This window comes from Enhydra lutris, unplaced genomic scaffold (assembly GCF_002288905.1).
Source record: "Enhydra lutris kenyoni isolate GAN:26980312 unplaced genomic scaffold, ASM228890v2 scaffoldscaffold71, whole genome shotgun sequence".
Classification (NCBI taxonomy): Eukaryota; Metazoa; Chordata; class Mammalia; order Carnivora; family Mustelidae; genus Enhydra; species Enhydra lutris.
Genome location: NW_019154155.1, coordinates 5,057,121 through 5,079,205, shown reverse-complemented (window position 1 = coordinate 5,079,205; position 22,085 = coordinate 5,057,121). Strand labels below are relative to the sequence as shown.

The window sequence follows — 22,085 nt, the reverse complement described above, 5'->3', positions numbered from 1 at the left end:
AGAAAAGCGGGAAGCGTCAGGGAAAGAAAAGTTTTAGACAAATGGAACTTGGGGGGCCATCACAAAACAATTTGGGGATACTAGCAGACAGCCAGAAATGTTTACTACAGCATTCTTTCTCATTTTAAAAATACCCTTTGCTCTTCATCCCCCCCCTTTTTTTCAGTCCACTGCCGACCTCTGGTCCTAGGTCCTCTTAGAATTAATCAGTGCTGTCAATCAGTTTCACCATGTCCAGTGGTCAGTTCTCTTTTTCCACTTAGATTCTCAGCAATATTGACAGAATTGATTACTCTCTGTGAAATACTTTCTTCCTGCTTAACTGGCCTCTTCTCAACCCCCTTTGCTAGACTGCTCTGCCTCTTTCCATCTTCCAAAGTTAGGAGAATTCCAGGGTTCAGTCCTGAGTTTGCTTTGAATCTGCCCCTCCCTCCTCAAGCTGTCTTGTCTGCTCTGTGGATCTCCGCACATGTAGCTATGGAAAACAGCGAACAAGAGTTTGACAGCAATTTGGAGTCTGTCATATATAAAGTTGACCAGAGCTTTACCTTGAAAATAATTTATTTTACACTATACTTAATAAATATTCTAACCACACAGGAATTCCTAAAACAAAGAGCAAAGTTTTGTTTTAGTGATGATTTTCTGACAAGATGAAAAGCACCATGTGACAGGTTTTCACAATGAACTTCCAAGATACCATCATAACAGAGGGGGTAGTCTTTATTTTTAGGATTTTATGTATTCATTTGTCAGAGCACAAGCAGGGGGAGGAGTAGGCAGAGGGGGACACAGGCAGGCTCCCTGCTGGTGAGGAGCCCAAAATGAGACTTGATCCCAGGACTCTGGGGTCATGACCTGAGCTGAAGGCAGATACCTAACCAACAGCCACCCAGGCGTCCCAAAAGAGGGTAGTCTTCACTGCAATAGATTTCCCAAACCTGAGCCTTTGAAGCACCTTGTCACAATACTTGCAAACTGTTCCTTTTCAGCATTTTAACTGCTCTCTGCAATAGACCAGGTCCTTATTTTCCCTTTGGCTATAATCTGGAGTTTGCCAATAATACTTGCATGAACTTTGAACTACTTCCTGCTTATACTTATATGGGAAGGATCCTGGGCTCATTGGACAGGGCAGCCTGAAGCTATCAAAGAGCTCGAGAGGCAAGGGTCTCCCGCCTCCTGGGCTCTCAGGTAACAAGCCACAGAAGGGCACCCAGCCCAGGAAGAGTCATCAGAACCTTCCAGATAGAGGCTCAAGGTCTGCTGGGTGGCCAACTGGAGAGGGCGCTTGGAGAGGTCAGCAGACATGTGACGGAAAGAGCTGATCTGAGAGGTAAAACTGACATGAAGTAAATAGCTGGGAGTAAAAACAAAAAAACCACACATCCTGATGGGTGAGTCTGTTTCCAACTCTCTGAGACCTGCTATACACTTTTCAAGTTATTTGAGCTGTCGTTTGTAGACAAGAGAGTCTTAAAAGCACTGCTGAAATAAATGGTGTGAAAGGCTCTGGGGGCAGTTGAGAGAGGAGACAGGACAAGGGCAGAGCCAGAATCAGGGAAGAAGCCCAGCTCCAGCCAACAGCAACACCACCTCACCATGAGATCAGGGTGGCCCTGCTCAAGTAACAAACATTTTAAAATTTTAAATTATTTGCCCTGCTTCCTGATACTACTCAGCCATTCTGTCAGATTAGGCAGAGTAAATGTGAAATCAGTGAAATACTAATGATCTTTGAAAAGTGAGTAACTGATTAAGACCAAGGTTAAACTAAAACAGATCTCAATAAAAAACATTATGACAGGGGCGCCTGACTGGCTCAGGCAGTAGAGTATGCTGCTCTTGTTCTCAGGGTTGTGAGTTCTCAGGGTTGTGAGTTCAAGCCCCACACCGGGCATGGAGCCTACTTAAAAAACAAAAACAAAACAAACCATGTTATCACACCAGTGTCCATGATCATCTTCAATATGGGTTGGTTTTTAAGAAGGGGGGAAATGTAGGGCAATGTGAATAACAAAGTCCCGATCTGCTTTCAACTTTCTGTTCAGTTTCTATAGTGGGTGGGATCCATTAGAACTTCTGCAAAAAGATGCAATTTTTTAAAAAAATCAAGCATAATTAATAGACACCAATAAAACAAATGATAGAATATTGCGGCTATATACTTTAACAATAATAAAATAACTGGGTATACATTCCCAATGATGTCATCCAACTGCTCATGAAGTCTGAATTCCAGGGTTAACAAGCTCTGTATCAAAAGAGAGAAGGCTGTTAACCTAAGCTGCGAAATGGCAAATAAAACTTTTTTAGTACTCCCCCATATGAATGTTAATTTTTAAATGTTCTCAAATAACACGGGTAATTTCTTTAGAACAGTAACATACCTTCACCAGTTTTCTTTGTTGCCAACACCTCGGATGTTTGGTCCTTCGTGTTTAGTGGGGAGCCCTTTGCTGGGTGGCACGGCTTTCACTGCTACTGGAGTTGCTAGGTTTGAGTTGTATTTTGATAAAATCTGAAACAAAACATACTCCTTTTTAGCAAGTCATTAAAACAACACAACAAATTTGGAAGCTCTTTTAAAACATTCAAGGAAAGCCAAGGAAAATTGAAAGATACGGGTTTTTGAAACATAATTTTTAGCAGCACAGACAGATGTTAAACAGCAAAGAAAAGATGGAGTTATGAGAAACTGAATTTGGAGGCTTGATTTCTAAAGCCTTTTATAATGTACTCTAAGATTAATAGGAGTAAGCAGCAAATCATCTCTCAGAGCAAATTAAGCCTCTACAAAGTTGTTAGGGAAAATGTATATAGGAAAAAGGCAAGAGACATGCTCAAAAGATCATCAGCTCTTAAAGATTATAAAGAGTCTGAAATATCACCTATGATATTTTTCATTAAATACAAGGTTCCCCCTCTTCCATGTAGAAATAAAAAGAGAAGGATCAACCACAGTAAAGTGGAAACTCAAGAAAACTCCTTAAAGACAGAAGATGCCCAACCTACTTCTTATAATGCCCAGGAAAACAGAAGACAAAGAAAAAAGGGTAACAAATACTTTGTTGATTGTCACAGGATGAGTCTGCTCTAATGGCATTTAGGTATTCTTCCAAGTACTTTTTCATCCTTCTCACAGCTCTCCCAAACTAGGTCAGTTGCTAGAATGGTTCTTAACAATTTCACTTGCCTAAGCCATTCCACCAAGCACTGTACTTCCATTAAGGGGGGGTAATGACTGGTGGTTATTTAGCAGAGCTGGCAGTTGGTATACAGACCAGGAGTAGACTAGAGGTAAATGATGATATACTAAAGAATCAGATATCCTAACATTTAAATCAGTGTTTCTCAAACTGAGGTCCAAGATGTCTTGGGTTCAAGAAACGCTGATCTAAGTGTTCAGGATACCCTACCCTGGAGAACGGGAGGGTAAACGACATTTCTGATTTTTGCCAGCCATACCTCCAATGGAAACAATGGCCAGCATGGCAACTGCGGTTGAACAATTATTACAAAATATTGTAAGAATACATTTCAGAACATGAAGTTAGACAGAAAATACAGTGTGAGGACATAAAAGTATGATGAAGTCATGAGCTTGTACAGCTCAGAAGAGCTTCAGCCAGGTGCTCTCAGAAGGGCACAGAATTTGGATTTTCTCAGTACACAAAACAGCACATTAGCCCACTGAGAAATAAGACAGTTTATATACAGTTTCAGGTCTTTAAATATCTAATTTTGAAAAGAATGTGTCAGAGAAAGAAATAGCATGGAAAAACAACCTGGAGAATATCTTCTGGAATGGTAGTTACTTCTGGAGGTGTAGGTGTTCTCAGGAGATTCTCATAAGAAGAAATTACAGGAGAAGAGGGATCCGCAAAACTCTCAAAACACTTGTCTGAATTTAAAACTAATGATGTACAGTCTTTCATTTCCAAATCATTTGATGAACTATTTGTTTTTGGTAATGGATAATCTGTGCACCCCTATTGAACAAAAATAAATCATTAAATTATGATGGTATAAAATACAGTGAACAAAAATTGAGTCAGTTTTAGTTCTGTTGCACGAAAGTGACATAGAAGAAGTAAGCACAAAAATGACCTGTTCTTCCTCAACTAAAGAAAATTGAGAAAACAAAGAAATGGCATAGGGAGGACAAAATACCATCCTTTGTTACTAATAACGGCTGAGTTACAGCTTAATATGAAAACTAAACAGGCTTGACTGAACTAGATTTAGATCGATTCACCCACCAGTTTCGGGCAACACTAAGCTGGGCCAGGTGAGAGTAACAGCACAGATGAGCACAAGTGTTCCACAAACCCTCACTCAAGACTAAGAAAGCCCATCTGACGTAGCTTAGCATGAAGTTCACACTAAACTCACCAATCCAGTAGATCCCCCTCATCTCCCTAGGGTCAGAGTTAATAAAGAGGGAGTGTCACATCAGTACAGTGCCTTCCACACTGGAACACAAGGAGTGGATTAACTGTAAAAGGCAAGTACTAGCAGGCAATAACCCGAGAGGTACTTAGACTGATATGAATCGCATTTGGTTGGTCTAGAGCAACACTGTCCAATACAGTAGCAACAAGCCACATGGGGCTATTTAATTTTAAATTCATCAAATTTTTAAAAATAAAAACTTAGCTCCAAGGATATATGGTCACATTTTATGGACTGCACTGCAGTTTTCTGGACATGTAGTCTTCTGCACTGGTTGTTTTTTAAGTATTCACAGCGACTTTAAAAAAGGGTTGAGATATGCTTAAAGTAAGTTTGTTCATTGAGAAATATTTGGAAAAAGCCTAAAAAAAATCACCTGTAAATCTATAACCTGTAAATAATCACATTTTGATAGTTTTCATTCTTTTATTCTTTTTCCTTGAAATAAAGTATATTGTGTGTGTTTGTATATCCATATGTATGCATGTCATTTTCCATCATTAAATATTTCTTGAAAACATTCTTTATATGTTCTTATCTGTTCTTTAAAACATATAGTGTATTTCGCTTCTCCATTACCACTTGACATCCAGATTTTTCCCATTCTTTGCTCTTATAAATAATGCTGTTCTTTCTTCTATAACTTTATTATTATAATTCTTTGTGCCAATGTGCCTTAGAATAAATTCTGAGATACGGTTAGAGTGTATGAGAAAATTTTAAAGCTTTTGCTATACACTGCTAAATTCCCCTCCAGACAGGGTGCTTGGGTGGCTCAGTCATTAAGTGTTTGCCTTTGGCTCAGGTCATGATCCCAGGGTCCTGGGATCGAGCCCTGCATCAGGCTCCCTGCTCAGCAGGAAGCCTGCTTCTCCCTCACCCACTCCCCCTGCTTGTGTTCCCTCTCTCACTGTGTCTCTCTATGTCAAATAAATAAAATCTTTTAAATAAATAAATAAATAAACTCCCTTCCAGAAATAAGTAAAAATACTCGTAAAGCCTGCATTAATCTGTGTTTTTTTTTTTTTAAAGTGAAGTATAGTTAACATACAATAATCTAAGTTTTTAAAACAGACTGTTGCAGTCTAGAAACAGTAGTGTATAGGAGTTATCAGGAAATAGATTAGAGCTTTCAATGTTACGGAACCGTACCAAAGCTGTATTGTTCTTTGTAGGAGGAATTTTCAAACCAGGAGTGCAGAATGTAGGTGCTAAGGGAGAATCTGCACAGTCAGCATCTAAAAGACACAAACAATGGCATGAAAAGATATATTTGAAAATAAAGGTTATAAATGTAGTCAAGATAATTTGTGTACTTTATTCTTAATAACTTAAGAAATAGCTATAGTGTGAGCTTGATTAGACAGGAAGAAATAAAACTTCATATTTGCTTATCTAGTTATCATCGGCACTAATAAAACCTCAGCAAGGCTGTAAGATATAAGAGCAATACATAAAAATGAATAGTTCTAGCAAAAGAGCAACAAACAATTAAAAATATAATTTGAGAAAAGCTACCATCTGGGTGGCTCAGTCAGTTAAATGTCTGCCTTCAGGTCAGGTCATGATCCCAGGGTCCTGGCATCAAGCTCTGCATTGGGGTCCCTGCTCAGTGGAGAGCTTGCTTCTCTCTCTCCCACTGCTTGTGGGCTCGCTCTCACTCTCCCTCTTTCTCTCAAATAAATAAATAAAATCTTAAAAAAGATGTTTTTTTAACAACAAAGAAGGCATGACACCTACATGTGACTCTATTAAAATCTATGATCTTTATGGAGAAAATAAAATTTCTGAAGAAGAAAAAGGAGGAGAAAGAGGGCAAGGAGATCTGCCTTCTAAGACTTCAATGGGGTTTTTCTAAAGCAGTAATTGAAGCAGTAATTGACTATCAGAACTTTTAGAAAGAGATCCCAGGAACAGAATCATGGGTATAGAGACATTTAATACCTCTACCATACATAGTATCATGAAAGAAATCTTAAAAAGAGGAAAAAAACCAATGAGGGGCACCTGAGTGGCTCAGTTGGTTAACCCTTGGTTTGGCTCAAGTCATGATCCATGGGTTGTGAGATCAAGCCCATATAGGACTCTGCACTCAGTGGAGAATCTACTTGAATATTCTCTCCCTTTGCCCCTCCCCCTGCACACACACGCAGTCTCTCTCTCTCTCTCTCAAATAAATGAATAAACCTTTAAAAAAAAATCAAAAAGAAAAAGTATATGTTAGAAAAATAACAAGACTGGCAAAAATTTATGAAGTCTAAAAATCATCAAGTGCTGGAAAAGATGGAGAAACAGAAATGTAAACACTGCTGGTGAGAATCAGGACAGCCACTCTCGAGTGGCAAGTAAGCATTTTCTAGAATAGGGGATGATGTGCATCCCATGTGATTTAGAGGCTCCACTCCTAACATGAGTAACACACGTGTACAAAGAACAATTTCATCAGAGCACAATTTTGTCAGAGCACTGCCTGTAATAGTAAAAAACAACTACTCCTTAATAAGCAAGTAAATAAATAAAATATGGCTTATTCATACAACACTCAACAATTAAAATGGATGAACTGGATTTACACGAATTGAGTGAAAAAATCAATTGGCAGAAGAACACAAATTGGATGTTGCAACTTAAATGAAATTTTCAAACAACACAACTCTAGAATAATCATCAATTTAGGGTAGGAAGGGAAGGAGAATAACAGAGTGAGGATTTAGCTTTAGGTATAACATGAAGATGAAGATCTGGAGCAAATTCAGTAAGATGCTAACATCTACCTAATCCGAAATTTCCAAGTACACACCCAAACACCTGGGATTCTAAGACCAGCACAGACAGAAGTTAAGGGCACAGGCTCCAACGCAGGAGGCACTGAAACAGAGCATGGTGTATCAAGCCAAGAGCCGGGAAGAGCAGTGAGGTATGTGAAACAGAGACTGGAAAATACCTGTCCACCGGCGCCAGCTCCAGCGGACAGGATGAAGTCAGCCACGCTAAGGGTTAAGTCTTCAGAAAAGACTGAAAATCAGAATATCAACTCTACCCAGTGCAGCATTGTGGGGTTCTAGGTTCACCCTAGGAGTCCAGTGCAGGCATCCTGAGTCCAGCAGTTCACCTAAAAACCTGTGTGCAACTGGTAAACCATGGGGTGGGGTGAGCATGAAACAGCTCCACAGGACAACCTGTGACTCCCAGAACTTCACTGAAAACAGTGTCACCAGAAGAGGAGTTCACAGTTAAAGGCTTGTGAGGAAAGGCACCTCCAGGAAAGAACAGAGCAAAATAAAGAGAAGTATCAACACTTTAAATAAACAGTCTTCCGGGGGCGCCTGGGTGGCTCAGTGGGTTAAGCCGCTGCCTTCGGCTCAGGTCATGATCTCGGGGTCCTGGGATCGAGTCCCGCATCGGGCTCTCTGCTCAGCAGGGAACCTGCTTCCCCCCCCCATCTCTCTCTCTGCCTGCCTCTCTGTCTACTTGTGATCTCCCTCTGTCAAATAAATAAATAAAATCTTTAAAAAAAAAAATAAATAAATAAATAAACAGTCTTCCAGATACATATATTTAAAATATTCAAAGAGATAAAGGAAGGCACAGAAATTACGAGGCAAGAGAACAGTAATATGGAACGGAAAAAGAACAGTCACATTTGAAAGAAAAATGTATAAAACAGAAAACATCACCGGAGTAAAAATTTAATAGATTAAAATAGTAATTTAGACTCAGGGTAAGAGAAAAATAGCAAAATGGAAGAAAGTTTTAACTAAAGCACAAGGTAGCAGAGACAAAAGGAAGGAAAATATCAAAGGGAAGTTAACCAAGGAGACTGAAGAATAACATTCTAAAATACAGTGTACAGGAACCCCAGGAGAAAAAAATTGAATTAGGAGAGAGGTAATTTTGTTAAAGAGATAATCTCAGAGTATTTTAAAAAATTAATGACGTGGGTCCTTAGTTCGAAAATCATACCAAATTCTAAGCATAAAAGATTTTTTTAAAAAGGGTATTTTAAAATTATAGAGAAATGTAGAATGTCAAAGATATTGACAAAAATCTTACTACCAGGAAGAAAAGACCAACAATCTACAAACAAAAGCGAATCAGACCCACAGCATTCTGCTTATCAGCAATGGACACCAGATGACAATGAAATAATTTCTTTATAAAATATTGAAGAAAGTCAGCTGTCAACCTATTGTCTATAACCAGTTAAATTATTGTTAAAAAATGAATGAGAAAGAAAAATAAAAAAAAGTCTTCAGACACAAAACCAGAGATGACTTCTCGCAGACTAGAAATAACATCTCTGAAAGAAGTGCTGATGGATGTGCTTTAACAAGAAAAAAACTAAACCCCGAAGGAATGAGTGGGATATAAGAAGCAAGAGTAAGTAAAGAAAATGGTAAACAAGTTACTAAACCTTCCCAGGTATGGACTGTAATAATGGTACTTTTGTGGCCTAAGAACAGGGTCAAGCTAAAATACAACAAAAACTCTCTTAACAAGCCTCCACTTAACCAAAGTACTAGTGGATAAACCTGAGCTTGCCATTCCTTTCACAAAATACACTGCCTGTGGTTATTGAAGACTTTCAGTCAGGAAGCTATTCTTTAAAAATCCATCCCACTTCAGAAGTTACACAGATATTCCCCTCCTTCATCATTTTTTAAAAGTTTGCTTCCACTGGGAATTAATTCTGGGTCTGTAGGAGGTGGTGGTCCACTCTCTCCCTCTCTTTGGTACAGGCAGGCTCTTTCCAACAAGCTGAGGTCTAAGTTTACTAGAAGTCATTTGTATTTTTTCACTTCTGTGTATGCCAGAAGTACCTGATAATTTAATAACATATGTAACAACACATTTCATATTTAATAATTTAATAACATTTAACTTAATTTAATAACATGTCAGTGAAATTAGTACGAAAAGAATTTTTCTGAAAATATGTTTATAAATTTGGAAAGACCTGATGAAAACAAGTTATTTCAAAAAAATATGCCAATAAATTTATATAGACAATTGTAAATTTAAAAAATCACAAACTCTAGAATTTTTTACATTTTTGTGAAAACTAATGTTTTCATGTTTCGTGGGACAAATATGAAAACACTACATGAAAATTTTCTTTCAGATCTTGTAGTATTTTAAAAAAACAATTTGAAATGGTAGCTAATGTATTCTGAGTGTGGTTTATATAAGAAAAATAATGTAGAATTCTAATCATTAGGCTGACGCTAAGTTTTAAAAAGGTACTACTGAGGGCAGCTGGATGGCGCAGTTGCTTAAGCATCCGACTCTTGGTTTTGGCTCAGGTCGTAATAACTGGGTTGTGATCTCAGGGTTGTGAGATCAAGCCCCGAAACCAGCTCTGAACTCTGCGTGGAGTTACTTAAATTTCTCTCCCTCTCCCATTGCCCCTCCCCTCTAAAATAAATAAATAAATCTTTTTAAAAAAGGTACTATTGGCTCTGTATCAAAAGTTTGGTAACTGAATATATATATATATATATATGTTTTTAGTAAACTTGTTAAAAACAACAAGCCGAGATACTAACTATAATCAGGAAAAATATGAAAAACATACCAGAGAATTATATCTTTCTACAGTATGAAATCATGTTGCACCTGATGGGATGATACTTTATATAATTCAATGTTATGAACTGAAAAGTTGCAGATACAGAACCATTTCTGTACAAAGATAATCTAGAAAGAGGATAGCTGAGAAGTAATGTGATTGTTATACTTACCATTTTTTTTCAACTGCTGGAGGCCAGGAGTGACAAAGAAATTATCACTGGTCATTGGTTCTGGTTCTGTGGCCTCTTCCCTGGTGTGAATCATAGGGAAATTATAAGTTTAAAAAAAGTTAATATTGAACCTCTGGGGAAAAAAATCAATCTTACTGGGGTGCCTGGGTGGCTCAGTGGGTTAAAGCCTCTGCCTTCGGCTCAGGTCATGATCCCAAGGGCCTGGGATCAAGTCCCACATCCGGCTCTCTGCTCATCGGGGAGCCTGCTTCCCTTCCTCTCTCTGCCTGCGTCTCTGCTTACTTGTGATCTGTCTGTCAAATAAATAAATAAAAATCTTTATTAAAAAAAAAATCAATCTTACTATATATCATCAAGTCTGGACAAACATTCAGTTCTGTTTTACGGAACAGAAGTCCCATGGACCTAATCTTTTTTTTTTTTTTTTTAAATTAATGTATACCCACGGGTCAAAAAAGGTTATACACCATTTTGTATTGACAGGTATGACTTAGAAGCAGGTTAAGAAACTCTGACCTGGGATGCCTGGGTGGCTCAGTCGGTTAAGGGGCTCAAGTCATAATCCCAGGTCATGATCGAGTCCCGCATCAGACTCCCTGCTCGGTGAGGTGCCTTTCTCCTCTGCCTACTTGTGCTCTCTGTCAAATAAATAAACAAAATCTAAAAAAAAAAAAAAAAAAAAAAAGAAAGAAAAGAAACTCTAACTTAAGGGCAAGCCATAAGTTTAACTCATTAGTTCAAATATAGGAATTATATAGCTCATGGTTTCAAAACCATGAAGTGGAATTTCGCAATCATAACCAGACATAGATTAAGAACTTTTCATTTTTTTGGACTAAAAAGACTGATCCTGTCATCTAGTTACTAAGGGTATTCCAGTCAATTACCCAGATGTCTGAAATATAAAGAGGAGTGTCATCAAGTATTACAAGCTGGTTCAATTAACCAATTGTCCTAGCATAATTTTTTTAAAAAAGATTTTATTTGTCACAGAGAGAAAGAGAGAGAGAGAGAGAGAGAGAGAGAGGAAGAGAGAATAAGCTGGGAAGCGGCAGTCAGAGGGAAAAGTAAGGCTCCCCACTGAGCAAGGAGCCCAATGCAGGGCTCGACACCCCCCCACCAGCCAAAGGTAGACAATTAACTGAGCCACCCAGGCATCCCTGTCCTAGCATAATTTACTGAACATTCTTATTCAAAAACACCTTCTTATATAAATTATATAAATTTAGAGTTGGTTTCTGGGCTATTCTATTCTAGTTACATATCTATTCTAAAACAGTTTTATACTGTTTTACTTATTATAGCTTTATATATTTTCATATTAGGTCAAATTCCCTCATTATTATTTTTCATTACTTTTTTAAGCTACTCCTACTTTCTATTCTTCCAAATAATTTTTTTAAAAAGATTTTATTTATTTGACAGAGCTAGAGAGAGTGAGAGAGGGAACACAAGCAGGAGGAGTGGGAGAGGGAGAAGCAGGCCTCCCGCCAGGTAGGGAGCCCAATGCAGGGCTCGATCCCAGGACCCTGGGATCATGACCTGAGCTGAAGGCAGTTGCTTAACAACTGAGCCACGCAGGTGCCCCTATTCTTCCAAATAAATTTTAGAATCATTTTATCAAATATCCCTTTCTCCTTAAAAAATCCTAATGAGGCTTTGTTGTAAATGCATGACATCAGTAAGTTAATTTGTTGTGATTAAACATCTTAGCAATATTCAGTCCATCTTCAGATGAAGAAAAACACTACATTCCCTAATTCCCCCTTTACATAATTCAGAAATGTCTTACGGTTTTTAATCACATAGACCTTTTTACCTATCACTGATGTTGGTATTTTATTTTGTTTTTTTCCACTTTGTTTAGAAATTATTATTTTTTTTTTAAGATTTTATTTATTTATTTGAGAGAGAGAGCAAGACCCAGGGAGAAGCAGAGGGAGAGGGAGAAACACACTCCCCACTAAGCAGGGATCCTGATGTGGGGCTCAATCCAGGGACTCCGGAATCATGACCTGAGCTGAGGGCAGACGCTTAACAGACTGTGTCACCCAGGTGCCCCCAAAATTATGTTCTAATAAAATAAAGGAAAGCACATTATTTTACATAGTTATAACTGTATAAAATATATCAGTCTCTTTCTTGAAATTTTAGATGAGTTTCTTGAGTAGCCCAGGTACAAAACATGGCCTAAACATACTTCTTACTGGCCAGATATCAAGAATGACATTAAATGATGGTGACAGATAGCTTCATTATTGAGATACCCATAGTTTATCATGTTAATGAAGTATTCTATTTTGAGTTTGACCAAGCATTTTAAATGAGGAATGAGTGTCAGATTTTCTCAAATGCCTTATTGGTATCTATTGGGATTATCCTTTCTCTTATAAAGTCATTAAAATAATGTATTTTATGAGTTTCCAAGTATTAAACTATCTTTGCATTCCTAGGATAAGCTTAACTTGAAAGTTGTTCACTACACCTTTAATATTCTGCTAAAATCAATTTGTGAGTATTTTAATTGGGATTTTACATCCATATTCTAAATTAGATTGGCTATACTTTCCTTTTGTGTGCTTTGTCAGGGTTAGTATCAAGGGTATGTCAACCTCATAAACTAAACTGCAGCATTTTTCTGTCTTATTCTACTTTTAGAAAAAGAATTTTTTTTTAGTCTATGCTCCAATAAAACTTTATTTACCAAAAAATGGGCAGCAGGCTGGATTTGGCCTGCAGTAGTTTGTAGACCCCTGATAATGCATTCCTCTTAAAGGTAATTATTTTTATAGCATCTCATTCTTAAGGCAATTTATAACTTTGTTATCCACTCTATTCCACTGACTCAATGTGGTAAGCAGCAATGGGTATGGTTATATACATTTTACTAGTGAGGAAATAGAAAACGGAGGTTTTATGAATCTGAAGAGTCCAGGTGAGATGCTGAGACCCCCAATACAATGTGTATCCCCTCCTCAGGAAAATAAATTTTTATGTAAGATGAAATGTATATATTCTATGAAATTATGAAAGGATTCATCCAGAAAACCATCTGTGCTCAGAGCTTTTTGGATTTAGTTCTTTGATAGCTTTTTTGGTTTTCTTCTCTTTTGGTCTGTACAGGTTTTCTATTTCAAGCTGATTTTGATAACTGTGTATTATTTCAAAAAATTTTCAATTATCTGAATTTTCCATACTTCCCAATACTAACCCCTATAGTAGTTTTAATAGATTAAAAAATAATAAATATAGCCCTTCCTTCCTAATTCTGCTATTTGCATTTACGTTTAAGTATGAACCAGTTCTTCGATTTATCAACACTACTCTTCTAAAAATCTTTTATAATCACATTTTATCTTTGGTGTTTACTCCCTTCTCTTTGTCCCACAACAAAGGTTTTTGAGGTTTTTACTTGACTCCTTAGGTTGAATGTTTATTTGACTTCTTTAATAATTACAGTTCTTAACAATACGGATTTATCTTTAGCTCTTGCTTGGCTGCTTTAATATGGGGCATTTTCATTTTCATTGTAACTCTTTAAGTACCACTTCCATACTATTCACTCCACAAAAATGGGTCACTGAGTTTCCAATTCATATTAAAATACCTACACTCAAGAACACCTCTACCGGGACCTCTAAATCAACATGGAAACACATCCACCTTTAACCGAGGCTGCAGGTTTTCCTGTCTTGTTTTCCCAAGCATCATCACAGGTAACAAAACCGAAGTCTGTGATTTATCCTGGATCCCCAAGTCTTTCCCCACATCTCCATGCAAAATCATTCACAGGTTCTTACTGACTCTACCTCTTCTCTATCCTTCCAAATGCCAAACCCTATCAATACTCCTACAGCATCTAACTGGAAATCCAAGAGCTCACACTTTACTCATGGAATTGGGTGATTCAGGGAAGTTTGAAATGTAAAGTTTCTGAGAAGCATTTGAAGGAAAGTTACTGTCTGAAATGTCTTATCTCTTCTAGGAAAAATCAATCATACAAAAGATTTAGAAAGTTAGATAAAATGTGCCTTTTATGAAAGTGGCTTACCTTTTATTCTCCTTCATATTTTTAAGTCCCATTGTGTAATCTTCATTTAAACAGGCAGTATAGTCAGAGATACCGAAGTGTTCTAATTTAGGAGTTACACACTCAAAATCATCCATCTTCAGAGCACATTTTGGAGTTTTTAGTACTTTAACTAGTGACTGTTTAGAAGATGGAGTTAAATTTTTTGGCTCTTCCTCATGGTCATTTACTGCCCGTGGAGGGTTTGGTGGAACTTGGGATATCATGTACCGTTCAAGTCCAAAATCGGAAAGTTGTGGACTCCGTGGAGACTTCTCAGAACCAGAAGTCCTCGGAATAGCAGGATCAGATAGACTGTCCTTCACATCAGGCATTTGAAAATTTTCATGCTTAGTGGACTCTGATTCAGAGTCAAGGATTTCTTGTTCATCCACTGTGAGGAAGAACCAAGGAGGTCATATTTTGGTCAAACATCAAACCACAAAATTCCATGAACTAAAACCATATACAACAGCTCCATTTGAAATGTCCCAAATCAGCAAAGGTCCTGATTCCCTCCTTAGTCTCTAGAGTTTTATTTCAATTGTCCCTTTAGGAAATTTCTGACATGTACCTCTTGTGTAGCCATATCCCATTTTGAGGACATTTAAGAAGTAAACTAAAATGTTAAAAGATGAAAAAATCAATGCAAATAAAAGTCCAATATCCTTACTTTCTCAGTTACTTTGATTTACCCATCTCTCTTAATAGATTGTAGAATCATTTTACCATTTCATGACATTAAGCACAGGGTGGAATTAATCATGATCTAGATTTAACATGAAGTATAGTATTATTTTAGATTTTTCATTTATAAATGCCTAACTTAAAAAGGAAAGACTATTACACCAAGATAAATTTTTATCCTCAGTCTGGAACACATGTAACAAAAGTCTGGTTGAAGAAAATGACAGGAGAGCATTAGAAAGACATATAGTTTCTCAACCCTGAGTAGGTTATATCTGGCTCCAGACCCCATATGCCTAACCACTACACTGAGCATTTCAGACTAAATAACTGAATAACAACTACGCTTTTCCCCACAGTCCTTTGCCATTCCTTGCATACATTAATAGTTTTTTTTTTAAGATTTTATTTATTTACTTGACAGAGATCACAAGTAGGCAGAGAGGCAGGCAGAGAGAGAGGAGGGGAAGCAGGCTCCCTGCTGAGCAGAGAGTCCGATGTGGGGCTTGATCCCAGGACCCTGGGATCATGACCTGAGCCAAAGGCAGAGGCTTTAACCCACTGAGCCACCCAGGCACCCCTCCATTTAATTTTTGTATTAATTGTTTCAAGCATGAAATATCTTGGGATCTTTTTCCTTGCTTTTATAGGTAAAGGTATCAAACAACGTTCTGGAAAACACTCAGCTGATTAAAATTTAAAGAGCAAGACTTGAACCCACATCTTTTGATTCCAAACACTACCATTTGTTTAAGAATAAGGAGGGAGGGAGTTCATACAAAGATCTGTTTTAGATGACCTTGAATAGATAACATTTGGTTGCCAAATTGGAAATATGAATTGTAACAACTGCACAAATTGAAAGACATGGGAAAAAGTTTCTCCATAATTTGTTGCATTTTTTAAAGATTTTATTTATTTATTTGACAGAAAGATAGACAGCACAAGTAGGCAGAGCAGCAGGGAGAGGGAGAAGCAGGCTTCCCTTGGAGCAGGGAGACCAATACGGGGCTCGTTTCCAGGACCCTGGGATCATGATCTGAACCAAAGGCAGCCGCTCAACCAACTGAGCTACCCAGGCACCCCTGTTGCATTCTTTTTAAGAATAAAGTATTTGGGGGCGCCTGGATGGCTCAGTGGGTTAAAGCCTCTGCCTTCGGCTCAGGTCAAAGTCTCAGGGTCCTGGGATCAAACCCCGCATCGGGCTCTCTGCTCAGCAGGGAGCCTGCTTCTCTCTCTCTCCGCCTGCCTCTCTGCCTACTTGTGATCTCTGTCTGTCAAATAAATAAATAAATAAATATTAAAAAAAAAAAAAGAATAAAGTATTTGTACTTTTCTTATGAATTGGAACATATTTTTGCAAATCTGATAGTGACCTTTTTTGTTTTTCTTCACTTCATCTTTTAAAGGAATGTCTGTAGTTAAAATGGGGTCTTTCAGGGGCACCTGGGTGGCTCAGTGGGTTAAAGCCTCTGCATTTGGCTCAGGTCATGATCTCAGGGTCCTGGGATCAAGCCCTGCATCAGGCTCTCTGCTCAGCAGGGAGCCTGCTTCCTCCCTCCCTCTCTGCCTGCCTCTCTGCCTACTTGTGATCTCTGTCTGTCAAATAAATAAATAAAATCTTTAAAAAAATAAAAAATAAAAATAAAATGGGGTCTTTCAGACATTAGTACAGAACCATCCCAGAATCCTTTAGCTCCAAAGGAATAGAAAAAGGGTAAGTTTAGGCTATACGTTTCCTGGTCCAGCTAAGAGATCCAACAGACTGGAGGAAGTGAAGAGGAGCACATTTTTTTCTTTAAAGTTAGGATTTTCTTTGTTTTGACTGGTAATAGGAAATGAACTAGGATAGGGTACTATTTTTATATGCATGATAAACAAGGATGTATTAAATATGGAGTATGTACTGTAAGGGCCTACTTAGCCAGAGCGAGCCATTTTGTTGTTTATGCAATAAACTTAGATTGAACCTGCCCCTTCCCCCCAAGAGGAAAGCGCTTAGAAACAGAATTGGTGAAATACGGCCAAATAGCCCCAATAATGGAGCACAGATACCAGGACATGTCAGGCTGGGCAAAAATAACGGAGCCCAGATACAAGGACGTGTCCAGCCAGGTGGAAACGTCCAATCAGTGAAAGCGCACGTATTACCTCCCTACTCACCAAGGACATGTTCGGCCAGGTGGAGACATCCAATCAGGAAAGCACCTCCCTAACCACCCAAGAATGTGGGCCCTGCCTTTTGGGCGCCAATTCTGACCAGGGTGATAGGCTAGTTCAAATAACTACTATGGGGTAGAATGTAATTCAGTTGGCCACCTGTGTGTGGCCAGGCTCAACCACATGGCCTTTACTCTATAAAAGTTAGTCTGTGAGACTGGAAGGGGTCGCCTCTTTGCAAGAGACGGCCAGCCGGTCAGTTTGATTCTCGATGCTTGGCGCGAAATAAAGCTTTGCTTAACCTTCGCCTTGTATCAGTCTCGTCCTTTTGTCTACGGACCCTTTCAGTACCGTACCAAAAAAAAAAAAAAAAAAAAAAAAGTTACAGACTTTGGTTTCTTGACTTTTGGCCCCTGGAAGAGCTGTTGATTACTTTGTGTTTAGGCATTGTGCTTTCTGTTAATTTGGAGAAATGTTATAAAAGCTACCAAAAACCTATTCTTGTATTTATCACAAGGTTATCACTGATGAGATTAATAAAATCATCACCATATCAGTGCCTCTTGGGAGATATTATCATTCCTACTTTGCAAGTGAGGAAAAAGCAATTCAAAGAAATTATCCAGGGTCACACACATGTAGTAACTGGTGGAGCCAGTACTTTAATCCATAGCTTGTTCACAATTAAGTCAACTGAATTCTTTCCACTGTACCATGCAGACTGTTCAATTTACCCTCCATACATATCCTCAATATACATTCGCTGAATTTAATTAATGATTTATTTATGTACAAAGATCATTCTCTTCACAGAAACAAAGACAATGAAGCATATTGAAATTAGTCATTCATAGGTATGGGCCTAACAGTACTTAACACAGGGTGATTAACACGCCAGGTACTATTCTAAACAAATTTTATCTCATTCAATCCTTATACAACCTCAGAGGTAGATACTATTAAACATCTCCACTTTACAGATGAGACACTGAGGTACAACGCTCAGTAACTGGTCAAAGATAATACAGCTAATAAATGATGGAAATAGAGATTTGCATTCAGATTGTGGGTGAAATTCTAAACCACCATGCTATACTAACCTTCATTAAAACTGTAGAACTTAAAAAGGCCTTTTCAATTTATAATCCCCAAATTTCTCATTCTACAGAAGAGAAAATTGAGAAGAAAAAGGAAATAGCATGCTTTAAGATTAGTCCCTCAGCTATTTACTGGCAAAGCTGTCTAGAAACCAACTATCCTAAAATCATGTAGATTTATATCTTGTACTCTTCTTTTACCTAGTACTTTGTAAAGGAGAGCAAGGACTGTCTTTGTTTTACACCACCAATCAGCACTGCATCCACCACGGTGATGAATAAATAATGATCATGCATGACAGTCATAATGGCAGAGCTAGAACCAGAAAGCATGGCCAAGCCCAGAGTAGTCATATTTAATCATGCAGGCTTCCTTCTTTAATACTAAACAAATACTTTAAAATTCAAGTTGTCCACACCTGAATCTTTCTTGGCACGTGGATTATATCCATACTTCTGGAAAAACTCTCTTATTTTCATGATATCCACTGAATTTTTTTTCATCAGTACTTTTGTTGCCTTTATGAAACCAATGCTTTCTTGACTTTCCAAACTTGCTTGATCAAGAAGAATACTGACATCATCCTTTTATAAGGAAAAAAGTACATTATAATTTCTGTCTTTTGACTAAGTCTATTTAGATTTTAAAAATTATGACACAAAGATGATACATTAATATTGCAGAAGCTATACCTTTAGAGTCTGGACTTCTGAATGAAGGTCATATAAAATTCTCATTGGATAATCTTCACAGTCTTCAATATGAATAGAGAAACGAAAAAGTGCAAAATAGAAAATATAATTTAGTGTTGTTTCCCAGAATCATAAAATCCTTGTCAATATTTACTCATAATTTATCTGTCAATTACCAAAAAAAAAAAAAAAAAGTTAAGGCCTTTCTTTTAAAATTTATGAAATTATAATGTACAAAAATCATAAGTATATAGCTTCATAAATTTTGAAAGCAAACATACCCTACATAATCAGTACTCAGATCAAGAAGGAAAGAAGGGAAGAAGGGAGGGAGAAAGAGAAAATGTAATCTGACTTAGCAATTTTTTTATGGTGAGAACCTTTTGGTTCCTAGTTTTAAAATCTATGCCAATGACAACACTTACATTTTCTTCTAAGTGCTTTATTGTTTGCCTTTTGCATTTAGAGCTACAATCTACCTGTAGCTACAAACTTCAATACAATCTAATTGATTTTTTTAATATAGCAAGAGGTAAGGATCAAGATCCATTCTTATTTTCCATATGAGTGTCCAACTAGCCTGACACCATTTATTGAAAAGACATCCTTCACCCACTGTACTGTCACCTTATTAATCAGTTGCAGTATGTATAATATACATCATGTAAAAGCAGTTTTTTAAATAATTATATTTTTCTTTCTAAAACACACCTCCTTTGAAGATGTCCCTTCACTGCTAAAAGCTGACCAATTTTCATTTCAGAAGTGCAAGTCAACACAATGGTGATACTTCATACCCACTAGAATGACTATATTCAAAAAGACAATAATAAATGAGGATGTGGAGAAACTGCAACCTTCATTCATTGCTGGTGGAAATGTACAATCATGTATCCACTTTGGAAAACAATTTGGCAGCTCTTCAAAAAGATAAACATAGCGTTATCATATGACCCAGCAGTTCTACTTCGAATCACATAGCAAAGAGAACTGAAAACATTATGTTCACCCAAAAACTCACTCATAGATGTTTACATACATTCATAATAGCTACAAAGTGGAAACAACCCAAATGTTCATGAACTGATAAATAAACACAGTGGGCTGGTATAGCTATACAATGGAATATTATTCAGCAATAAAATGAAACGAGGTACTGATACATGCTTATGACATGAATAAACCTTACAACATTATGCTAAAATAAGTCAATCACAAAAGCCCACAAATTGTATGATTTGTTTTATCTGAAATATCCAGAATAGGCAAATTTATACATACAGAAAATAGATTAGTGTTTGCATAAAGCTAGTGTGGTAGGTGGAGGTGGGGCTATGGGGAGTGGATATTAATAAGCAAGAGAGTTTCTTTTGAGGGTGATGAAAATCTAAACTTACTATAATGGTTGCACAACTCTGTGAGTATATCAAAAACCATTGAATTGTATCCTTTATTTCTTTAAAGATTTATTTTAGAGAAAGAGAGAGCATGCGCAGAGGGAAGGAGCAGAGGGAGAGAGAATCCCTAGCAGACTCCATGCTGACTCATCACTGTGATCATAATAGATGAGATTTTTTGGTGATCATTTTCTCTATCACAATTCCATATTTTCTGTAATACATGCTGGCTGCAAATAGAAAAATCATTCTAACTTTTTCTTATAAAACCAGACGAAAATGCAAAATGTCTGTACACAGTTAATATGCTGGTAAGAGGGTAAATTGGCACAAGCTTTGTGGAAAGCAATTCAGCTATATCTCAAGAATCCAAAAAGGCACCTAGCTGGCTCAGACCCTTGACTATGTGACTCTTGATCTCAGGATCATGAGTTCAAGCCCCACATCAGGCACAGAGCTCAACAACAACAACAACAAAAAAAAAAAAAAAAAAAGAGAGAGAGAGAAAGAAAACAAAAAATAATAAAATACTAATAGTGGTGTCTTTAAGTGGTTGAGTTATAGGAAATATTTATTTTCCTCTTTCTACTTTTGCATATATATCTCAAAATTTTGCCATGTACATGTATCGTTTTACAGTCAATAGAATAAATATTTTTAAATAGCTGGAACACTTCATAATATAACTAAAGTAAAAGGAGTCTGTGTCTACAGGGTGCAATGTTTTAAGGCAAATAACAATTATGACATTTATAAAATAATCTCAAAATCTGAATGAAACAATTAAAAAAATTCTAGCATAAAGATTAGTGGTGAAGAATTCTGCTATATTTATTTTTTTAAAGAGCAGTATTCAGGGGTGCCTGTCTGGCTCAGTCTCATGAGCATGTGACTCTCAATTTCTGGGTCTTGAATTCGAGCCCCACATTGGGTGTAGAGGAAGGAAGGGAGGGAGAAAGGAAAAAAGCAGTACTGAGTCCTAGTGTTTGTGTTGGCAATACTGTTTGATGAAAAAACAGGGACATTTCCTGCAACTGTGGACAATTTGGGTGAGACAAAGTCACTGTGCATCTAAAGAACCCTGCTAAATAAATGCATTTTGTTTTATTATATTGTATTTTTATTGATAAATACCCATTATATGTGACTTGAAAGCATATCATGTACGCATTATGAGCTCAATCTGTCAATTTACATTCTTAGTCTATGCTGTTTCTCTTGGCAAAACAGTAATAGCGCTATTTCATTATTTGAGGAGAGCAAATGTAGTCGTACATAAAAGTGGAAACAGCCACAACATACTTGAGGGGCGCATAAGAATAAATGAAAAGGTGACACTTGTCACCTCGGAACTCTGCTAATATGGAGCATTTTGATAGGTGTACCACCCCCCATTCCGTATCTCTTTCGAAGCACTCCTCACCATTGTAGACAATAACCTTTCTGCAAGTGTGTGCGTTTTCACTTGTTAAGGTCCTTTTCAAATGCCGCACTCCTGGCTGGGTGGGGCGGCCGAGTGGGTCGAGTATCCGCGATCTCCCCGACGCCCGCCCACTTCACTCACCGCTCTCCTCTCCGTCCAGTGCTCGCTGCAGCCGAGCCGTCTCGCTGTCTAGGGTGATGGCCAGGGACCGTAGCTTCGCGTGGAAGCTTTGGATCAGATCCATGGGTAAGGACTCCTCCGCGGTACACTAGACGCTGGGAGATCCCACCGGTCCGCTTGCGCCCGCCACTAGTTTGAATCTCTTTGCGCCGGAAACGTCCC

At 37.7% G+C, this 22,085-nt stretch overlaps 1 protein-coding gene across 1 annotated transcript; it reads right to left on the bottom strand.

The window, feature by feature from the left end:
* Positions 1 to 1,905: 1,905 nt before the first annotated feature.
* Positions 1,906 to 22,058, bottom strand: LOC111159935 (spindle and kinetochore associated complex subunit 3). Its single transcript, XM_022522623.1, has 9 exons — positions 21,885 to 22,058; positions 18,924 to 18,985; positions 18,650 to 18,815; positions 14,269 to 14,680; positions 10,197 to 10,276; positions 5,608 to 5,693; positions 3,789 to 3,992; positions 2,391 to 2,521; positions 1,906 to 2,254 (listed from the first exon to the last, which is right to left on the bottom strand). Exons 1-8 carry the CDS (start codon positions 21,985 to 21,987, stop codon positions 2,393 to 2,395), a joined length of 1,242 nt encoding a protein of 413 aa, XP_022378331.1. The 5' UTR covers positions 21,988 to 22,058; the 3' UTR covers positions 1,906 to 2,254; positions 2,391 to 2,392.
* Between the last annotated feature and the right edge of the window lie 27 nt (positions 22,059 to 22,085).